We start from the raw sequence: 19,529 nt of genomic DNA on the forward strand, positions 1-19,529 counted from the left end.
TGAAGTAATTGAGGCGAGTTTTTGGTGCTACTTCTTGTGGTGAAAATTCGAAGTTTTTTTTATTAAAAAGTGTATTTTTTTAGAAGAGGCATTTTATATAATTTTTAAATAAGTAAGTGTGTAATTACAGGTTTTAATTTACTTTAAGGGGTTACATGGGTTTTCTCGGGCAAAAAACAAACTTTTTTAAAAAAATTTTTCTCATATAAAAAATGAAATATTTTATTCGAATTTTTTATTCTTACAAACATACACTATTAACACAAAAATTCTGAAATTTTTGGAAAAAAGTTGTGCCCGCGTTGGCAGGATAACTCTTTACAGGATCATCCAAAGTGAAAAAATACGTGTTTTAGTTAAAATTTTAACTTAGAACTTGGATAAACGAAAAATAAATTAAAATTAGATTTTTGGAAGAGATTTTTATAAAAAAATTAAAATTTCTCGACATTTTTTTCGAAAAGTTGTTATCGAAAACAAATCCTCGTCCGAGTCTTGAAGAATTGTATCTCAAAAACCGATTTAAAATTTCATAAAGATCGGTTGAGTAGTTCTCGAGAAATCTTGAGTTTCGAGAAAAACGCGTTTAAAGACGGCGCACTTAGCCTAGCTAGCGTTGAGGGCATAAGTTCTCACGAATGTATCTCCGGAACTTTTACTCGGATCAATTTAAAAATTTAAGACAATATTCTGGAGGTGTTGTAGAATTTAATAAAACAATTAAAAAAAAAATTTTTCTTGAAACCCGTACACCCATGTATCCCCTCAATGTCATCAAAGAATACCATCCAGTTTGAAGGGACAATTGAGCTCTTTTTCCGAAAAATGTCGTCAGAGGAGCCCCGAGAAAATATTCCAAAAGACCGATCTATCGAAATGTTTTCCTTTACCTTGACTTCATTCTTCTTAAAATTCAATACAACAAAATTTCCCGATTATTCCGTGTCTATATAAATCCATACATTGTCACAAAAAAATATCCGAAAATTGTAAATAAAACACATAATATTTAATTATTGATAAATTTTTATTTTGTCGCTTTCAAAGTAATCCTCTCCAGATGTAATACACTTATACCAATGATTTTTCCGGTCCTCGAAACACTTTTCAGCAGCACTCTTTGGGAGGACCTCCAGTTCCTTCAGCAAATTTTGTTTTTTCTCTTCGATCGACTGAAAACGGGTTCCACGGAGTGGCAATTTCAATTTGAGGAACAAGTAAAAATCAGACGGAGTTGGTGAATACGGACGTAGATCGATGGTGGTCATTGCGTTTTTGGCTTTTAATTCGGTCGCAGTCATGGCTCGATGCATGGTGCATTATCACCAAGCAAAATCCATGAATTTTTCTTCCACAATTCCGGCCGTTTTCGACGCATGTTCTCACGCGAACGCCTCAATACGGCCAAAAAGAACTCCTTATTGACCGTCTTGTTTCCGGAACAAATTCATGATGGACCAAATCACGAATATTGGAAAAACCAATGAACATCATCTTGATTTTTGAGCGGCTTTCGCGTAGTTTTTTTGGTTTCGGATGGTTTTTCCCCTGCATTCCGATGATAATTGACTGTTTGCATGTCAAACTCTTAAACCCATGTTTCATCGGTAGTTATAATGCTTTCCATGAATGTGGGATCGGATTTCGCACATTTAAGCATATCCAAAAAAACCTGTTCAACACTTGCCTGACGATTTTCAAGCCTAATATCCTTCTTTCGTTAGTTGAAGAGTTTGAGGGTCGTTCAGAACGAGGCATGTCGCCAACGATCTATCGACAGTTTTTGAAGGCTTTGTACTACTCGTAGACTTGTGCTTTTGATAAAACTGAATCACCGTAAGCCTTTTCCAACTTTCGCAATGATTCCGCTCACGAAATGCGATTATAAATACAAAATTTGAGACAAATTCTTTGTTCGACAGTTTTATCTATTGTTAAAATCGCAACGTACTACTGAGGTGTACCGTCCTAAGCAGCTGCTGCAAACAAACTGGCTGACAGATTTCGCTCATATTTGGCATAGTAAGTAAGGACAGTCCTACCAACTTAGAAAAATACATTTTATTTGAAATATCATGTCCCCGGGTAATTTAAATTTTAATTTCCGTGTACTCTTTGTCACAATGTATGCATTATTCATGCTTAGGAAAACGAAAGTAATTCCAAATCAAAAAATTAATTTGAAAGAATTCTAAATTATAGAGTTTGAAGTGTTTGCAATTAATTTTCAAAATTTACAAATAAATCTCCACCCTTTGGCAACTCCAATTCATTATAAACCACCTCTTCAAAAGATATCAAAGCATTACTAAATAAATAGTGTAAATTTATAAATATTTACTCCAAACAATGTTTAAGTGTTTCAATGTTGTGATCGCGCATAGCTCGCCTTTAATTGCATGGCTCAAGTGCTCCGTTTAATGTGTGACAAACAAGCGTAGAGTCTGTAAAGTCCATGTGTGTCAAATTACGACAATAAAAACGCAGTAATATGAGGTTCTAAATAATGATAATAGTTTTCAAATATTTTTAAAATTTTCAAATGTTATTATTTGTTTATTATTTTCTTTTTGTTATTGAAGAAAACATACTCAAGTATAAATTAGAGAATGAGTATAAATCATTAACCTCATTTAAAAAGGGAACACTTTACCGTGGTACTCGGTAAATTTGACATCTTAGTTTATAGTACTGAGCAGCCTTCTTTTTTATAAAAGTCCATGTTGGGTCTGTCAGTATAAAATTACTTTCCAATAAGTGTCAAAGGTCTGGCAAAGTATTCCAAAAATGCCAAGATCTTAAAAATCTTATTAGGTAGCAGACGATCAACTTGATTATCCTAGGAACTGAACAGCTTTTGTTCTCATTCAGGTCTAAGTTGAGTCTGTCGGTACCAGATTACTTTCCCATAAGTCTGGTTAAGTTTTCCAAGAATGTCTAGGTCATAAAACGGCATTAGGTAGAAGTCGATTAATAATCCATAGTTGAAAGCATTCATTCCCTAATGCTATTGTTTTGCTCAGGACTGCGTTATAATGAGCTCAGAAAATTATTTCTATATTTAATATTATTATTATTCAAAGGTGTTAAACAAACTGGTCACAGAGGAAATGGTCTAAGTTTTCCATAAACAAATGTTTTTTAATGGAAGAGGAAGCAGACAAAAAATAAAATCAAATAAAAAGTGAAAAACTATACCACTACTTACCTTTATGGATATAAAATAATAAATAAATAAGTCTATATACATATGTATATATAGTATATTTATATATATGCGAAAGTGCGTGCAAACGCATATCAGGTTCGTCGACAATTCAATTGTTTGAATAAATATTATTATTGATTGTTGGTTTTAAAATAGCAAATGCGATATCCACAGGAAGCAGTTTTTTGTTTTATAGAAAGCTTATCAGCTATTGCAAGATATGCATGTATACATACGTATACATATGTATGTGCAATAGATATTTATGTTTTTATTTTTTTTCTGATTGGCCATATGAGTGAGTTTTGTAAAGCTGAAGGCTGAAAAGTTAAATGAACTTGTGATAAGAGCAGACCAAAGCATGTAATAAGCCAGCAAGCGGCAATATATGTATGTATGTAGCTATAAGCAAGTAGGTGTACATATGTATGTTTTTGCGACCATGGTTGACATTTGTTTAGACTCTTATTGATATGTAAAATGCCAGTGACAAAGTGACGTGCGATTTAGCAAGTTCAGCAATACGCTTTGAGGGGTTTCAGCGAAATTGTGGGAAAAATTAATATTTAATTAATTAGAAATAATTCAAATAAAAATTAAATTAAATTAAACAAAATAAAATAAAATAAAATAAAATAAAATAAAATAAAATAAAATAAAATAAAATAAAATAAAATAAAATAAAATAAAATAAAATAAAATAAAATAAAATAAAATAAAATAAAATAATATAAAATAAAATAAAATAAAATAAAATAAAATTATTAATTAAAATATAAACTTTTTAAATGCATAAAAAAATTATAACTAAAGCAATTAACAAATAATGTTGACATTTACAAAAAAAAAAAATAATCAATAAACGTAAAAATTATAAATAAAATATAATAAGAGTGTTAATTAATTAAATGAACCTAAAAACTATAATTAATAAAATTGGTTTTTTATTTCCATATATGTATAAAACCATTAAAAATTTGTGTTGTAATTAAAAAAAAAATTCAAAAAAAAAAAATAAAAAAATAAACTAAAAAATAGAAGAAAACTAAATAGAAAAATAAGTATTAATAAAAAATAAAAATAAAGAAAAATAAAATACAATAAAAAATAATAAAATTATTTTTAAATGAAGTCAAAATTTATAATTAACAAAATTAGTTTGTAGTCATTTACAAAAAAAATTTTCAAATAAAAAAAATAAAATTCAATGAAATGAAAAATGAAACTAAAAAACAAATGTATTAAAATATAAAATTTTTTAAATGCAGTAAAAATTTATAATTAATAAAAATAATTTTATAAATATAAAAACTTATTAAAAAATTATCTTGGTATTTACAGTAAAAATAAAAAAAAATCATACATATAAAAAAATAATAAAATAAAAAAAAAGAAATAAACAAAAAATGCAATGAAAAATTGTAAATTAAAATTTTGAAATATTAAAAAATAATAAAACAAAAAAAGCAAATAAATAAAAAAAAACATAAATATTAATAAAAAATATAAATATAGTAGAAGAAAAATAAAATGCAATAAAAAATTATAAATTTAAATTTTAAAGTTTTTTTTTTAATGAAATAAAAATTTATAACTCATAAAAATAATTTAATATATACATATAAAGCTAAGAATTGTTATTTAAAAAAAAAAAATTAAAATAAAATATGATAAAATAAAAAAAACAGTTAATATATAAAATTCATCAAATTATAATTAATATAGGTAACTTATTTCATAAATATACGCTTAAAGTTAAAAAAAAAAAATTGTTTTGTAAAAAAATATATAAAAAATTGTGTTATAAAAAAATAAATACTTCCTTTTCCATAACCCAATTTTACAATTGAATATGTAACTAAGCAAATATTAAAAAAAATTGTCGCGTCTTTTCAAAACACACCTACCAACCTTTTTAAGTTGTAAAAATACTTGAAGGACACTGGCACTCACCTGAACTTCCCTATCTTAGCGTTTAGTCAAAAAAGCTGCTAATTAAAACTATTTTAATCTAAAAGTCGCCTGTGTAATTACTCGCCGCGTAATCTAAAATAAATATGGAAATAGTGCTATGAATATGTATTATCGTCGCCGCTTTTACTTATGCATAAACATATGTTTTTTCTCCGTTAATATTAATAACAATTACAGTTACGCACGATTTATTTATTAACGCGAGGAAACGAGTGTAAATTGAACAACTTATTTACATACATACACACTTTTTAGGTGGTGGTAAAGTGATAAAAACTAGTGGAGTGATAAAAAAAAGGGTACAAGTGCCAACATACAACAAAAAACAATAATAATAATAACAATAAAAATAAAATCAAACATTGCTTACATAAAATTAATAATATCTGCCGAAAAGCACCGCGCATTGTGATAACAGCAGTGAAGGCCGATAAACGCTTTTATTTCGTTGTTGTTGTGCTGTGATATTGCGCACAAGCCGCTGCCTGCCGCTATTAGCGTCCATCTAAGCTTGAGCTGCTTCGAGTGAAGCATTGCTGTTGCTTCTGCCTCGGATTCGAAAGCTGAAGCTGTGTCCGCAGTTTGATAGCTGTTATTTATTGTATGGTACTATATGTGAATAGCACCGAGAACTTCTGGTGTATCAAAATTTGTAGTACTTTCCCTACTAGCTTTGCATAAAGCATTGAAAATGGGATTCCTTTCGAAGGCGGCGTATATTGTGTGGGCTGTGTAAGTGTTCTTGAAAAAAATATATTTATTTGTTCATTAAAAAATAATTTAAATAAAAAGATTTCATATTTATTTTAAAATGTTTATTTATAAAAATAGTAGATTCAAACACTTAATATTTATAATAATTTTTCATATAATATTTTTACCTTAAAATTATTTCATTTTGAAAATCCCATATGCATTTTAATCTAAAACAAAATACGTTTAAATTTAAGACTTTCCACATATTTTTTTGATATTCTTGTGAGAATAATAACAACAGATTTATTACTTTACAAGTAAAACGTCTAGTATACTTCTTCTTCTTCAAGAGTAGCAAGATCCTTCTCCATCTGGTCTTTCCAACGGAGTGGCGGGTTTCCTCTTGCTCTGCTTCCCCCGGTGGTTGCTGCGTTGAATAATCTCAGAACCGGAGTGTTTTTATCCATTTGTAGGACATGACCTAGCCAGCGTAGCTCTTTGTCGAACTTTTTCTCTCGAAAACTCGTAAAGCCGATTCATCAGATGTTATCTTCCATGCCTCTGTACTCGTACCATATAACAGGACGGGGATGATGAGTGACTTGTGGACACGATTTCTTCGTATCGAAAAATCACACTAATTGTTAAGGATATTCCAATGGTTTTTTTAGTTAATGTGAATTACCATCGACACAATAAAGTTCTCCATATAGCTTCATTCAAATGGTCTCCACGACATCTTTTGCAGAAACGAATTCTATGAACCCAACTTTCGAGTACTATTTCCACTGAAAGAAGTCGCATATTATAATTAGCACGATAAATATTGGCTTTTAAAGCTTGAATAGAGTTTAGGTTGCTAAAGAAGTAGTCTAATGTAAAGTCTAGTAAGGGCGTCACCAGCTTCATTTCGAAAGGAGTACGGACCGATGTTTCCACCAGACCAAAAATCTTAAAAAAATCGTTATTGTCTCAGAGTTGTTCCAAGGCAAAATCAGCAAATTCACGACATTAAAGGTGGTTCAATGGCTTCACTTCTTGAGTTAGGCAGTCCCAATTCTTGGGAACGTTTTGGAATCGATAAATTGCGGCCTTCAACAACATTTGCCTGAACGACAGCAATATTTTCATTACTTCGTGCTGTTTTTTGTCTTATTGGCACTTGATATTATGTAAAGAAAATGTACCCTCGAAATTTTATAGTAAAAGTGGCCGAAACGGCACTTAGAAATCATTTAGAATTCTTCTGCTGTTCGTATGGACTTTGATCTCTGTATGTCAATTAGTGTGTGTTTGGCATCTTTTTGTTTACGATGGGAAAAGTTTGTCCGGTGATTTTTATACATTCGGTCAATAGAGGCATGGATCGTTACCTGAAGCTGGATTTTTAGATTCGAAAATAGCATAGAATATAATGGCTTAGTGATCACTTTCCTTTCTTGTTTGTCAAAAGAGTCAGTCACAATCATATTGGAATGAGATGGTTTAATCAGTTTTTTTGTACGATCTAATCTAACATTGATATACCCAAAACATTAAACAAAATGATCTCCTTAGGAGATGCTAAGATCCTCTACTATCTCTCTGACGCCAACATGATGATTTTGTAACATTGTTTAACGTTTTCGATGCTTTCGACATAAACATAGGAGGATCGCCGACTCTCAATAGGGAAGGAGATGATCTATTGGAGACGTTCAGATCTTCTACTATCTCCCTGATCTCGTCATTAACATAAGGGGATAATCTATAGAAGTTTTAGAGATCATCTCCTATCTCTCTGATGCCAACACGACGATTTTCTGGCATTGTTTCTCTAACTTTTGTAACGTTTTCGTCATTAACATAAGAGGATGGACGATTCATAAGAGGCAAATTTTCGATGAATACAGTTTAAATGGGCCAGTCGTTTACTCAATTTTGATCTTGAGGTCGAGTGAATTATAAGTGTTGTTATATTTATTTTATTATGCTGACTTGGTTTCTGGTCAAATATAAAGGGTGATTTTTTAAGAGCTTGATAACTTTTTTTCAAAAAAAAAACGCATAAAATTTGCAAAATCTCATCGGTTCTTTATTTGAAACATTAGATTGGTTCATGACATTTACTTTTTGAAGATAATTTCATTTAAATGTTGACCGCGGCTGCGTCTTAGGTGGTCCATTCGGAAAGTCCAATTTTGGGCAACTTTTTCGAGCATTTCGGCCGGAATAGCCCGAATTTCTTCGGAAATGTTGTCTTCCAAAGCTGGAATAGTTGCTGGCTTATTTCTGTAGACTTTAGACTTGACGTAGCCCCACAAAAAATAGTCTAAAGGCGTTAAATCGCATGATCTTGGTGGCCAACTTACGGGTCCATTTCTTGAGATGAATTGTTGTCCGAAGTTTTCCCTCAAAATGGCCATAGAATCGCGAGCTGTGTGGCATGTAGCGCCATCTTGTTGAAACCACATGTCAACCAAGTTCAGTTCTTCCATTTTTGGCAACAAAAAGTTTGTTAGCATCGAACGATAGCGATCGCCATTCACCGTAACGTTGCGTCCAACAGCATCTTTGAAAAAATACGGTCCAATGATTCCACCAGCGTACAAACCACACCAAACAGTGCATTTTTCGGGATGCATGGGCAGTTCTTGAACGGCTTCTGGTTGCTCTTCACCCCAAATGCGGCAATTTTGCTTATTTACGTAGCCATTCAACCAGAAATGAGCCTCATCGCTGAACAAAACACGCGCGCGAAACACATTTCGAACCGAACACTGATTTTGGTAATAAAATTCAATGATTTGCAAGCGTTGCTCGTTAGTAAGTCTATTCATGATGAAATGTCAAAGCATACTGAGCATCTTTCTCTTTGGCACCATGTCTGAAATCCCACGTGATCTGTCAAATACTAATGCATGAAAATCCTAACCTCAAAAAAATCACCCGTTATATAGGCTCAGTCCTCATTTTAGATTGTGTATGCCTTATTTTCCTTTCATTCACTTTATTGTATTTTTAGCTTGCGGCGGAGTATCGGTTTATCTATTCGACATCCTTTTTTTTTAATTTGGAAAATATTTTCATTGATTCTATAGCGTTACTTCTATAGAAACCAAAATATGTGTAAGAAATCTTAAACAATTACATGTGTTTATAATTATACATTAAAATATAACTTTGGCCCTCAAATTAAAATTAATTGCATTTTATTAAAATAAACGTAATAAATGACTTACCATATATACAAATATATATGTTTGCATATTCTCAAAGGTTCTAAAATCACCTGCGTTCAAAAAAAATCATAAATAAATTATATGAAATTATAAACGATCAAACTTTTACTTGACCTTCAGCTTCAGAACGCGCTGTTATAGAGTTAGAATTCTAAATTTTGTTGGATCTGATGCAATTCACGCCTTTTGCGATTAGCACAGCCATAAAAACACCATGGCAAACAAATATACATACAAACAAACAAACGAAAATATTAATATTATAGATTTGTAGTTAAAAAACGGAAATAATTATAATAAATACTTTCAATTCAAATCAAATTAGACACCAAAGGGGCGAAAAACTCAAAACGCGCTAATTTGTTATTGTTTTTGTGCTGGCCAAAAAATTTTCATACACCAATTAAGTGGGCTATAACTATAACTGGTCACTTAGTCAGCAGCGGCATCAGTTACACGCACACAAACATACACACAGACCTACGAATGCTCGTGCGGCTCGTGCTCACTGAAATTCCGCTACTGTTGCGGTTTCTATGTTTGTTGGTATGTTCGTTGGAATTGTTTATAACTCTACGTGATCTTGTTCAGGTCTTTAAATCTTAACTATGACTGTAGTAATACTAATTTAGTTAAAAAAGGTTGGAAAAATTTAGTCGTAATTTATTTATTTGTATAACCGTTGATGTTAAACAAATTTTCCGTATTATATTTTCTTTGAAAACAATAACGGTTTACTGGTTTAGAAGTTTTTTTTTTCTATAGCTTTAATTTCTTATGTTTTTTTTGTATTCTGACGCTAATATATAAGATAGATCTTTAAAACCATGGCTTACGGTGGTATCCAAGGCCTAAATTTTGATAACACAGTATTTTTATCATTCATACAAAAAATTATTACAGTATGATCTCGAAAAATGTGTGAAAATAATCATAAATTCAGGACCAATTCACTTTTGCACGATATGACCACCTTTTGCCTTAACTATGGCCTTGAGACGGTCAAAAAACGAATCGCAAGCTGCCCGAATGTGACTTGCCGGTATTTTGGCCCACTCACGGACAATGGCTTTCTTCAGCATCTCGAGACTGGTGTATTTTTTACTTCGGACCTTGCTCTCCAAAATGGCCCAGAGAGAATAATCCATTGGATTCGCATCTGGTGAATTCGAGAGCCATTGTGTGGTCGTAATGAAGTTCGGAACGTTGTTTTTCAGCCATTCTTGGTTCACTCGCGCTTTGTGAGACGGTGCTGAGTCTTGTTGAAACGTCCATGGTTTGCGACCGAAATGTTTGTTTGCCCACGGCTTCAAAGCAGCCTCCAGAACACTTTCCCGATAATATGTCGTATTTACTTTGACGCCAGGCTCGATGAAAACAATTGGAGAGCGCCCATCTGCGGTGACAGCGGCCCAAACCATTATTTGTGGCGGGTGCTGCCTCCTGGTGGCCAACCGATGACTTAGATTCTCGTATGAACGGTCGGTCAAGTAAACCCTATCGTTTTGAGAGTTTACGAATTGCTCAATTGGAAACATTTTTTCATCAGAAAACACAATGTTCGGAATTTGACCGTTTTCGGCCAAGCGACTGCTTTGCTCTCTCAAGTCTTACTTGCTGCTGCTTCGGTATGAGATCATGGGCCTTTTGGAACTTGTGAGGCTTGACCTTGAGCTCATTTTTCAATATGCGTCGGATGCTGCGGTAGGATATTTTCAGTTCTTTAGCCATTTGATTGGCACTTCGTCGTGGATTTCGCTCAAGTCGCTTCTTCACTTTCCGAACTATCTCACATGACGTTGTAGTCTTTTGATGATCACTTCCATGGCGTTTTGCGATGCTACCAGTATTACAAGATATCGCCTCGAAATACAGATTACTGTCCAATACTCTGAATACAGTCCAGATTGGGCATGGCAATCGGGTCTGGGGTTGAACCCGTAGAAAACGGATCTCCTTGTGATTATAAGAAAACATAAAATTCCTTTATGCGTGTTATGGAGGGTCTCTTCGATAAATGGTACACAACTCTCTCTCAAGGACCACACTAAGTACCTTGAGGTAGTCATGAACAGCAAACTGCTGTGTAAGCACAACGTGGAAAAAAGAGTGAGAAAAGCTAGCAATGCTCTATAGGCTCCTGGGGCTCTCTCCCTCTTCCACGCACTCTACGGTGCAGTATACGTAGTATGATGGACAGGCGTATGGAAATCCACTTACCGGAAATCCTGCATAACGGAAGCTTTAAGAACATCTCCAACGACGGCTCTTGAACTGGTGCTAAAGCTGCCACCTATAGAACTCTTCGTACAAAGGTATGGTAAAGAAAATTAAAACTCGATGAAACGAGCTACCTGAGTGAAAAACTGCAAAAGTCAATTGCAAAACGGTATAACGGAAGTACACAAAATTCCTATTGGTAGTCGATAGAAAAGACTGTAATAACATGATCGGAATACTAACTTGTAATTGTCTGGTGGCGATGCACGCCCGCAGAATGGGTTTGACGGATCGAAAAGACTGCAGGAAATGTCTAGAGTAAGGCACTAGGGAAACAATCTATCTCTTGTGCACTTATCCCGCATTGACAAGGCTACGCTGTAAGCATTTGCGGTCCGCATGGTATGAAAGACTTGAGAAGGTATCAATAATGAGAACAAATAGTCTGTTAAAATTCGCATCAGTCGCAGGCATCCTAAAGGATGACTACTCCTCCTGGACCTCGTAACGGAACTCCATTTGGTATCGCAAAACACCAAACTGGTCTATGCGTGGCTTAATGGCCTTCCAAATTAACCTAACCTACTACTATAAGTTCGGAACAAATTGTTCAGATCGGACTACACTAGCGTATAGCTGCCACGATAAAGATCTTTTTATACTTTACATTTCTGTGAAGGGTATTATAACCTCGGTACCGCCGAAGTTAACATTTTTTATTATTTTTATTTGGATCAGATCTTACGCCTTCCTTTCTTGCTACTATGCATATTTTACTATTTTTTCAACACTAATTTTGTACAACAAAAATGCGCATGCAAGCGTTTGTTGTATTTTGAAACCTATTGGATCATCGGATCATTTGATTGCCACTTATCGCCGGCAATTTATTAAGCAAGTATATTTCTGCGTTCAATTAAGTGACTCAAAACAAACGCGAAAATGACTCGTAGCATAGCAAAACAAAGCAGCAAATCGAAAACAAAACAAAAATATAAATAAATGAAAGTGAAAAAAGAAGAAAAATAGAAAAAACAGAAAACTGACTTCACACACACGCGCTCTTGAGACGCCAGCGACGCGGCGGCGGTGAGCTGAGTTTAAAATGCAATTATTTCATTAAGACTTATTTCGATCGCAATTAACTCGTTGGTGAATAGTCATGTGCATGACATTTTCAATACGAAACTTTTCCGAAACTTATTTTTTTTATATTTTTTTTTGTAAATATGTCAATACATATGTATAGTATGTATGTATATATGCATATGGTATGGTTGAATGGTTTAATAGAAGTTATTTCAGTTGGGCGCTGCGTGCGTGGATGAGTGTGCCGCCGGCGTTTGGGCCGGCGATGATGACATTTACACCACTCCTAACTCAAATGGCTTGTGGATATTTGTGTTTTTATGTATGTAAGTATGTACGCTTGCCATTTGATATGACTGCGCACCGATGGCTCATGCACAGTTGTGTCTGCTGGCTGAGCGTTTGCCGTGACCGCTGAGTGACGAACTGCCGGCAGTTGGTGTGCCTTTTTTCCAGCCTTACATGCGATGTTGTAATTCGAACGGTATATTTGTGCTCGCGTTAGAAATTTCAGTGTCTCATTTGTTTACCTTTTTCACCCGCACATGTTTGTACGTGTGTAATCACGCCCATATGTGTAATCTATATAATTTCGTGTAAATTTGAAGCTCGCATAAATTAATATTGCTTTTTATTTACTTTTGTTTTGGTTTTGTTGTTGTTCAAATGGTAGATTGTCGAATTTTGGCTATCCACTTGTTGCAATTATTGTAGTTCAAGGGCAATTAATGCAAATTAATTTTTTCGCCCACCTGCCATTATCGCCGTGCTAAATGAAAATAATGTTGGTGCTGAAATTTAATTATTATATAACACATACATACATATGTACATGCATAGCATTTAATTTGATTAACTGAAGCAAACAAGTTCGGTGTTTAGCAGGGATGTGTAATACATAAGTATGTATGTCTGTCCCACGAGCCAAAAATGGTAAGGGTAATCAACTAAAATATCTAACAGAATTATTGTGGTTGGAATTGTAGCTAACCGAATTTGCGAGAGTTTCAGAATAGTACTTGTATATGTCATTTTAATATGAAATGTGCGTTAAACTTGGAAGTTTAAAGGAATAAGTCCATCAGAAACTATTTTAGTCTATTTCTGGCCCATTTTGCCTTTGGATAGAATAATTGATGAACGGTGTGACGTATGCCCAGATTTCGAAAGAATTTTGGTCTGGTGCGAAATCGGTTTAAATAATTCGCAAAACTGTTTAATTACTACGGCTATACCATCTGATCAAATTTGACTCGGATTGACAAAAAAAACAGCAATAATGCGTTTCCTAAATGAAAGGTTTTCAGCATAATCATCTCTTTTGCAACCTCGTTTTTGCAAAAAACTTCAGGTATTTTCGTACGGGTTTAGCATTTACACGCTTCACACCCAAAACATCAACCGAATGTTTGAGGCGATCCAAAGGATCAAAAATCTTCGACAGAACCTTTCTCTCGAAAACTCATAATCGACTCATCAGATGTTCACTAACTTCCCCATTTGCTTCGCTTCCTTATCCAGTCTGGAGAAAGCAGAACTAAAGACGCGAATGTTGAGGCCAATGATGTCAGTATCATCGGCGTACGCTAGTAGCTGTACACTTATAAACAATATTGCCTTCTCGATTCATGTCTGTAGCTCGAATTATTTTCTTTACCAGTAGATTAGAGAAGTCGTACGTCTGGGAGTCGCCTTGTCTGTAACCTCGTTTGGTATCGAAAGGCTCGGAGAGGTCCTTTTCGAACCTGACGGATATTTTGGTATTACTCAACGTCAGTTTTCGCAGCCTTATTAGTTTTGTCGGGATACCAAATTAAGACATCGCGGCATAAATGCGTCTTTTGACGGGTCTTTTCTGTGTTTTGGCGCATGGCGAATATCTGGTCAGTTGTTGATTTTCCAGGTCTAAAGTCACACTGATAAAGTCCAATCTGTTTTTTGACGGTGGACTATTAGGCTCTGAGCGTATGCGCGTCTAAAACGCTGGAGACGTATCTTCCGCTGATCACAACATGGCCGATCTCTTTGGTGGCTTTTCGATCCGGAAACAGCCAGGTAGCTTCTGGAATTTTCCTATGCTGGATTCTAGTACTAGAGATAACCATATTTCGGGCCCTGGCGAAGTCGATCAGCATCAACACATGAAGATGCTTCATCATGGAGGCCGAATTTACAAACCGTTTTGCTAAAGATATCTGTTTTGCCCACCCTGGCGTTAAAGTTGCCAATTATGAGTTTGAAATCGTACGTAGAAAACTTTTTTGGTCACATCGTCTTCAAATCAGCGATATGTTAAAGAACTTCGCTTTGATGCGTATTGTGGCTAGATGTTCATCCACTGACATGAATACCAGGACTCGGCAACGGAGTCTCTCTCCCACTTTGAATCTCACTCCGAATTTGCGTTCCTTTATATGGTAGTAAATGCTGCAATGACCTATTCGTCCCAGTACTTGTCCCGTACATCGCACTTTTTGACGTTGGAGATGTCAGCCTTTACTTTTACGAGGTCATCAACCAGCTCGGCAGAGGCACTTTCCTAATTAAGGGAACGGACATGCCCTTGAATCGTAATCCTTAATGTGTTTGCCGTGGTCGTAGGGGTAGGGGTCTCTCATCCGAGGCTGTTGTTTCGATTTCATTCAGGGCGTTTTTTACGTGGCGGTTCCCAAACTCAGCACAACCCTGGGGAGGGATGGTTCGAGTTCTCTCTTAGCTCGCCTTTAAAAAAATGTCTTTTGGCTACCCAGAGATCCAGTGATAATTGGTCAAGACCGGAAATAAAAAGTAAAAGAATCGTTTCTGGCCACTCACAAGTGTATGGCGCACAGAGAACTTTTCTCCTTTGTGTGAACGTCTACACATGACTCCATCCTCTAACTCTACTTGGATCATCCGTTAAATATAAATATGGGGTTGAGTCGATTTACCTTTGACTGTTTGACCGTCTGACAGTCTGCATATATGCGAACTAGTCCTTTCGTTTTTGAGATATCGGTCTGAAATTTCATTCTCATTTGTGGAAACCGATATCGGACCACTATAGCCACTCGAACTGTCCGAGCAAAATCAAAATAAAGATCGGTTTATACCCTCTCATGTGCTAAAAAATACACATGTGTAGGGTATTTTAGCTTCGATATAGCCGAACTTGCTGTTTTTCCCTGTTATGTGATTATTAATCTATGTAATTGAGGTTATTATAAATAACGTTTGTTTTTAAGTTGCCTTGTATGGTAGCACCAAGCACCGAATCGCCATTAATTTCAATATGAAGCTTGCGACTAATTGTTATGCTGCCGACTTAAAATTTAATCTTATTAAATTACGCACGAGTTAATAATACAACAAATGACCGACTACCCGCTGGAGATTTATGAACTATGAACATTTACAATACAGCATAATTTGCAATTTTCAATAATTGAAGAACAGCGCTTTACTAATGACATGTGAATATTGCTTCATTAGCGCATCGCTGGTGTTAACGGAGCGCAAAATCATGTAGCGCTGACTTAATTCCCTCAGGGAAGTGTCAATGCGGTTCATCAACGAGAGTGAAATTCATACAAACTCAGGATGGTAGATGGTATTCTGGTCGGATTTTTAAAACGTGTTAGCTGAGTTTTATAGGTTAGGTTAGTCTGGTAGACCAATGAGCCACGCATATCCCAGTTTTGGTCCTTTGCGATACCAGATGTAGTTCAGTTACTAGGTCCATGAGGAATAGTCGTCCTTTAGGATGCCTGCACGTGACGCAAATTTCAACAGACTTTGTGGCCTCATTATCGATACCTCCTCCAGTGTATCATACCATGGGGACCCCAGATGTCTATAGCGTAGTCTTGCCATTGCAGGACGAGGGCACTAGAGATGCTCCATTGTTTTCCTGGTGCCTTGCTCTAGACATTTCCTTCTTCTCACTTACCTCATTTTCTGCTGCTGTCCGGTTTCCCAAGACCCTTCTGGTCGATATGCGATACGAGGGCCTTGATTGGCTGTCTACGTAGATATTAACTGTGGAATTGTCTGTAGAGGCCAACTTTGCCGCTATCGCAACAGCCAAAGCTCTATAAAATTGACAGTCAATACTTGTTCTCTAAAATTATTCTAATAAACCCTGATTCCAGTTTTTCAACACCTCTGTTTTGTTTTCTTTACAGCCTGTTCGAACAGGAGATTATGAGCTATGTTCCTATTGAAGAACGCAGTCCACAGGGTTCGCCAGTGCTCAACTCGCGCATGCCACAGCGCGCACCGCCACCATTCCGACGCGACTTTGAAGCGAAATTGCGTGGCTTCTACCGCAAATTAGAGTCGAAAGGCTACGGACAGGGTCCGCACAAACTAAAGTAAGTAAACCGTAATTAAAGACAATATTATTTTATTTTGAATATATTTCGTTTAACATTCGCAGATTACACATCCGACGCACACATCTGCTAGAGGATGCCTTCCGACGCATAATGTCGGCCAACAAGAAAGATTTGCAGCGCGGTCGTCTCGCTGTGCTCTGGGATACTGAAGAAGGCTTGGATTATGGCGGCCCATCAAGGTACACACACACAGCTGATTTTTATAAACATTTTAACTTATTTGAATTTTTACTTCCATTTCGTTTCTTGCAGAGAGTTCTTCTTTCTGCTCTCACGTGAGCTCTTCAACCCCTATTACGGCCTGTTTGAGTACTCAGCCAATGACACATACACCGTACAAGTCTCACCGCTGTCAGCATTTGTGGACAATTGTCACGATTGGTTCCGCTTCGGCGGTCGTGTGCTGGGCTTGGCACTCGTACATCAATACCTATTGGATGCCTTCTTTACACGCCCATTTTACAAGGCGTTGTTGCGTTTGCCCGTCGCGCTGAGCGATTTGGAATCGCTCGATAATGAGTTTCATCAGTCGCTGCAATGGATACGCGACAATGACATCGGCACCGGCATTGATCTGGGTCTAACATTTTGCGTTACCGAAGAGCTATTGGGACATGTGGTCGAGCGTGAACTGAAGCCGGGCGGTAAGAACATAATTGTAAATGAGAAAAACAAAAAAGAATATTTGGAACGCATGATTAAGTGGCGTTTGGAGCGTGGCGTACAAGAGCAGACGGAATCGTTGGTGCGTGGCTTTTATGAGGTGGTCGATGCACGTCTTGTTTCCGTATTCGATGCACGTGAATTGGAATTGGTTATTGCCGGTACGGCCGAGATTGATATTAACGATTGGCGTCTAAATACCGAATACCGTTCGGGTTATCATGACAACCATCAGGTGATCATTTGGTTTTGGCAAGTTATCGAGAAATTCACAAACGAACAACGTTTACGACTGCTACAATTTGTAACCGGCACCTCGAGCATACCCTACGAAGGCTTCTCAGCACTGCGCGGCTCTACGGGACCACGTCGATTTTGCATCGAAAAGTGGGGCAAACCGAATGCCTTGCCACGTGCGCACACCTGCTTCAATCGCTTAGATTTACCGCCTTATCCGACGCCCGAGTTGCTCTATGAGAAATTACTGTTAGCCGTAGAAGAAACGAATACATTCGGCATAGAGTAGGTATGCGTAGCGATTGCGCATGCGTTGTTGTTTGTGCCTAGCTTGGCGTTTAGTAGTTTAGAGTCAGTCGCAAGTTCAACTTAATGAATTAAGTTAATTTATTAAAAATCGTTAGTATAAACGAAAGAAAAGTGATATTTTATTAGGATTATTTATTTATTTCCGTATTTTCGCATTTACATATTTACACAAGTTATATTTGTAATATTTATTGTGAACGGGTTTGCTTTTTCTGTATGAACCACGGCATGCAAATTGCTTATTTGATTGCCAGTGTGTATGTGAGATATATATTTCAATGTGCAATCAAGTGTTCTAAGTGGCAATCATTTTAATATTTCATTTAAATTGTTGTGTGACTTTGAACACGTTTTTTTAACGCCAAAGTGGTGCGATTATTCAAAGTTTTTAATCACCCGGTGATATTAATATAAAAATCACGTGAAATCATAAATCGTGGTCAGTGAATTATGGAATTTAGTGTGGCATAGGCTATTCAGAAATATAACTAAATCACGGACTAGTTTCTTTGCCTTAGCTTTTTTGATGTTGCCTCCAGGTGCCAGATATGCTATATAGACATGAAATATGTTTTAGTTGTTGTTGTTGTTATTGCGGCAGAATTCTAGCGAATTGACAGTTCATGGCCGGATAAAAATCCGGATCCGTTTCGGTAACGTAAACCCGACTGTCGTTAGAACGGAAATATGTTTTCCTGTTAATATCGACCTCAAGCTAACCTAACCTAACTTAATCTTACCTAGTTTAGGACTATTTGGAGTAAGGCTCGCGTTTTTTTAACTCGAAAGGAAGGTATAAGTTTATAGTAATTTTAAAAACACGAGGCTTTTACACTTTGTTGCCACTTGCTTAAAAATTTTAATTCCATAAAATTGATAAAAAATACAATATTACTCTGTTGGTTCATAGTCTATCAAGCAAGGTATCATCGACAAGTTTTGCTGATTTCGCCTTTAACAAAAGATAAATTTAAGTCTTTGTATTACACCAAAGTAAACAGGACTTTAAAAAAACGGAACAAAAGGTTTTCTTCCGGCAAAATCAATTTATTTTATTCAAAATAGTCTCCTTTTGCTTCAATACAGCTTTTTACACGAACGAGTGTTTTAGCTCGTTGGCCTTAATGGCCACTAATATGCCGGTGCAAGCCTTTTGAATGGCCTCTACGTCTGCATAACGCTTTCCTTTCATGGGCAAATGCATATTTCCGAAAAGGAAGAAGACACACGGTGCCATATCAGTTGAATACAGGGAGTGGTTAAGGGTTAGGATGTCATTCTTGGTCTAATAATCGGTTAAAAGCGTCGATTGATGAGACGGCACATTATCGTGCAACAAACGCCAACTTTCATTTTCGCTATATTCGGGCCGAACACGTCGAATACGGCGCACCAAACGTTTCAAAACTTCAAGGTAGAATACCGAATTAACGTTTTGGCCGGGGGGAACAAATTCTTTGTGGACAATACCCTTGAAATCATAAAAACAAATCAGCATTATCTTCCTTTTTTGACTTCTCTATACGCGAATTTTTG

At 35.8% G+C, this 19,529-nt stretch overlaps 1 protein-coding gene across 2 annotated transcripts in view; it reads left to right on the forward strand.

The window, feature by feature from the left end:
- The window catches only part of LOC105225207 (E3 ubiquitin-protein ligase HECW2), a 39,364-nt gene extending 20,787 nt beyond the window's left edge, over positions 1-18,577 (forward strand). Inside the window, exons 2-5 of one of the 2 annotated variants that reach the window (XM_019989877.3) lie at positions 5,360-5,914; positions 16,572-16,760; positions 16,826-16,963; positions 17,037-18,577. In XM_019989877.3, the coding sequence (XP_019845436.1) occupies positions 5,874-5,914; positions 16,572-16,760; positions 16,826-16,963; positions 17,037-17,973 (1,305 nt within the window). In that variant the 5' untranslated portion in view covers positions 5,360-5,873 and the 3' untranslated portion in view covers positions 17,974-18,577. The remainder of the gene's footprint in view (positions 1-5,359; positions 5,915-16,571; positions 16,761-16,825; positions 16,964-17,036) is intronic. The other variant, XM_011203575.4, reaches the window with a different exon arrangement.
- Positions 18,578-19,529: the final 952 nt, after the last annotated feature.

The sequence above is a fragment of the Bactrocera dorsalis genome, chromosome 4 (genome assembly GCF_023373825.1).
Source record: "Bactrocera dorsalis isolate Fly_Bdor chromosome 4, ASM2337382v1, whole genome shotgun sequence".
Lineage (NCBI taxonomy): Eukaryota > Metazoa > Arthropoda > Insecta > Diptera > Tephritidae > Bactrocera > Bactrocera dorsalis.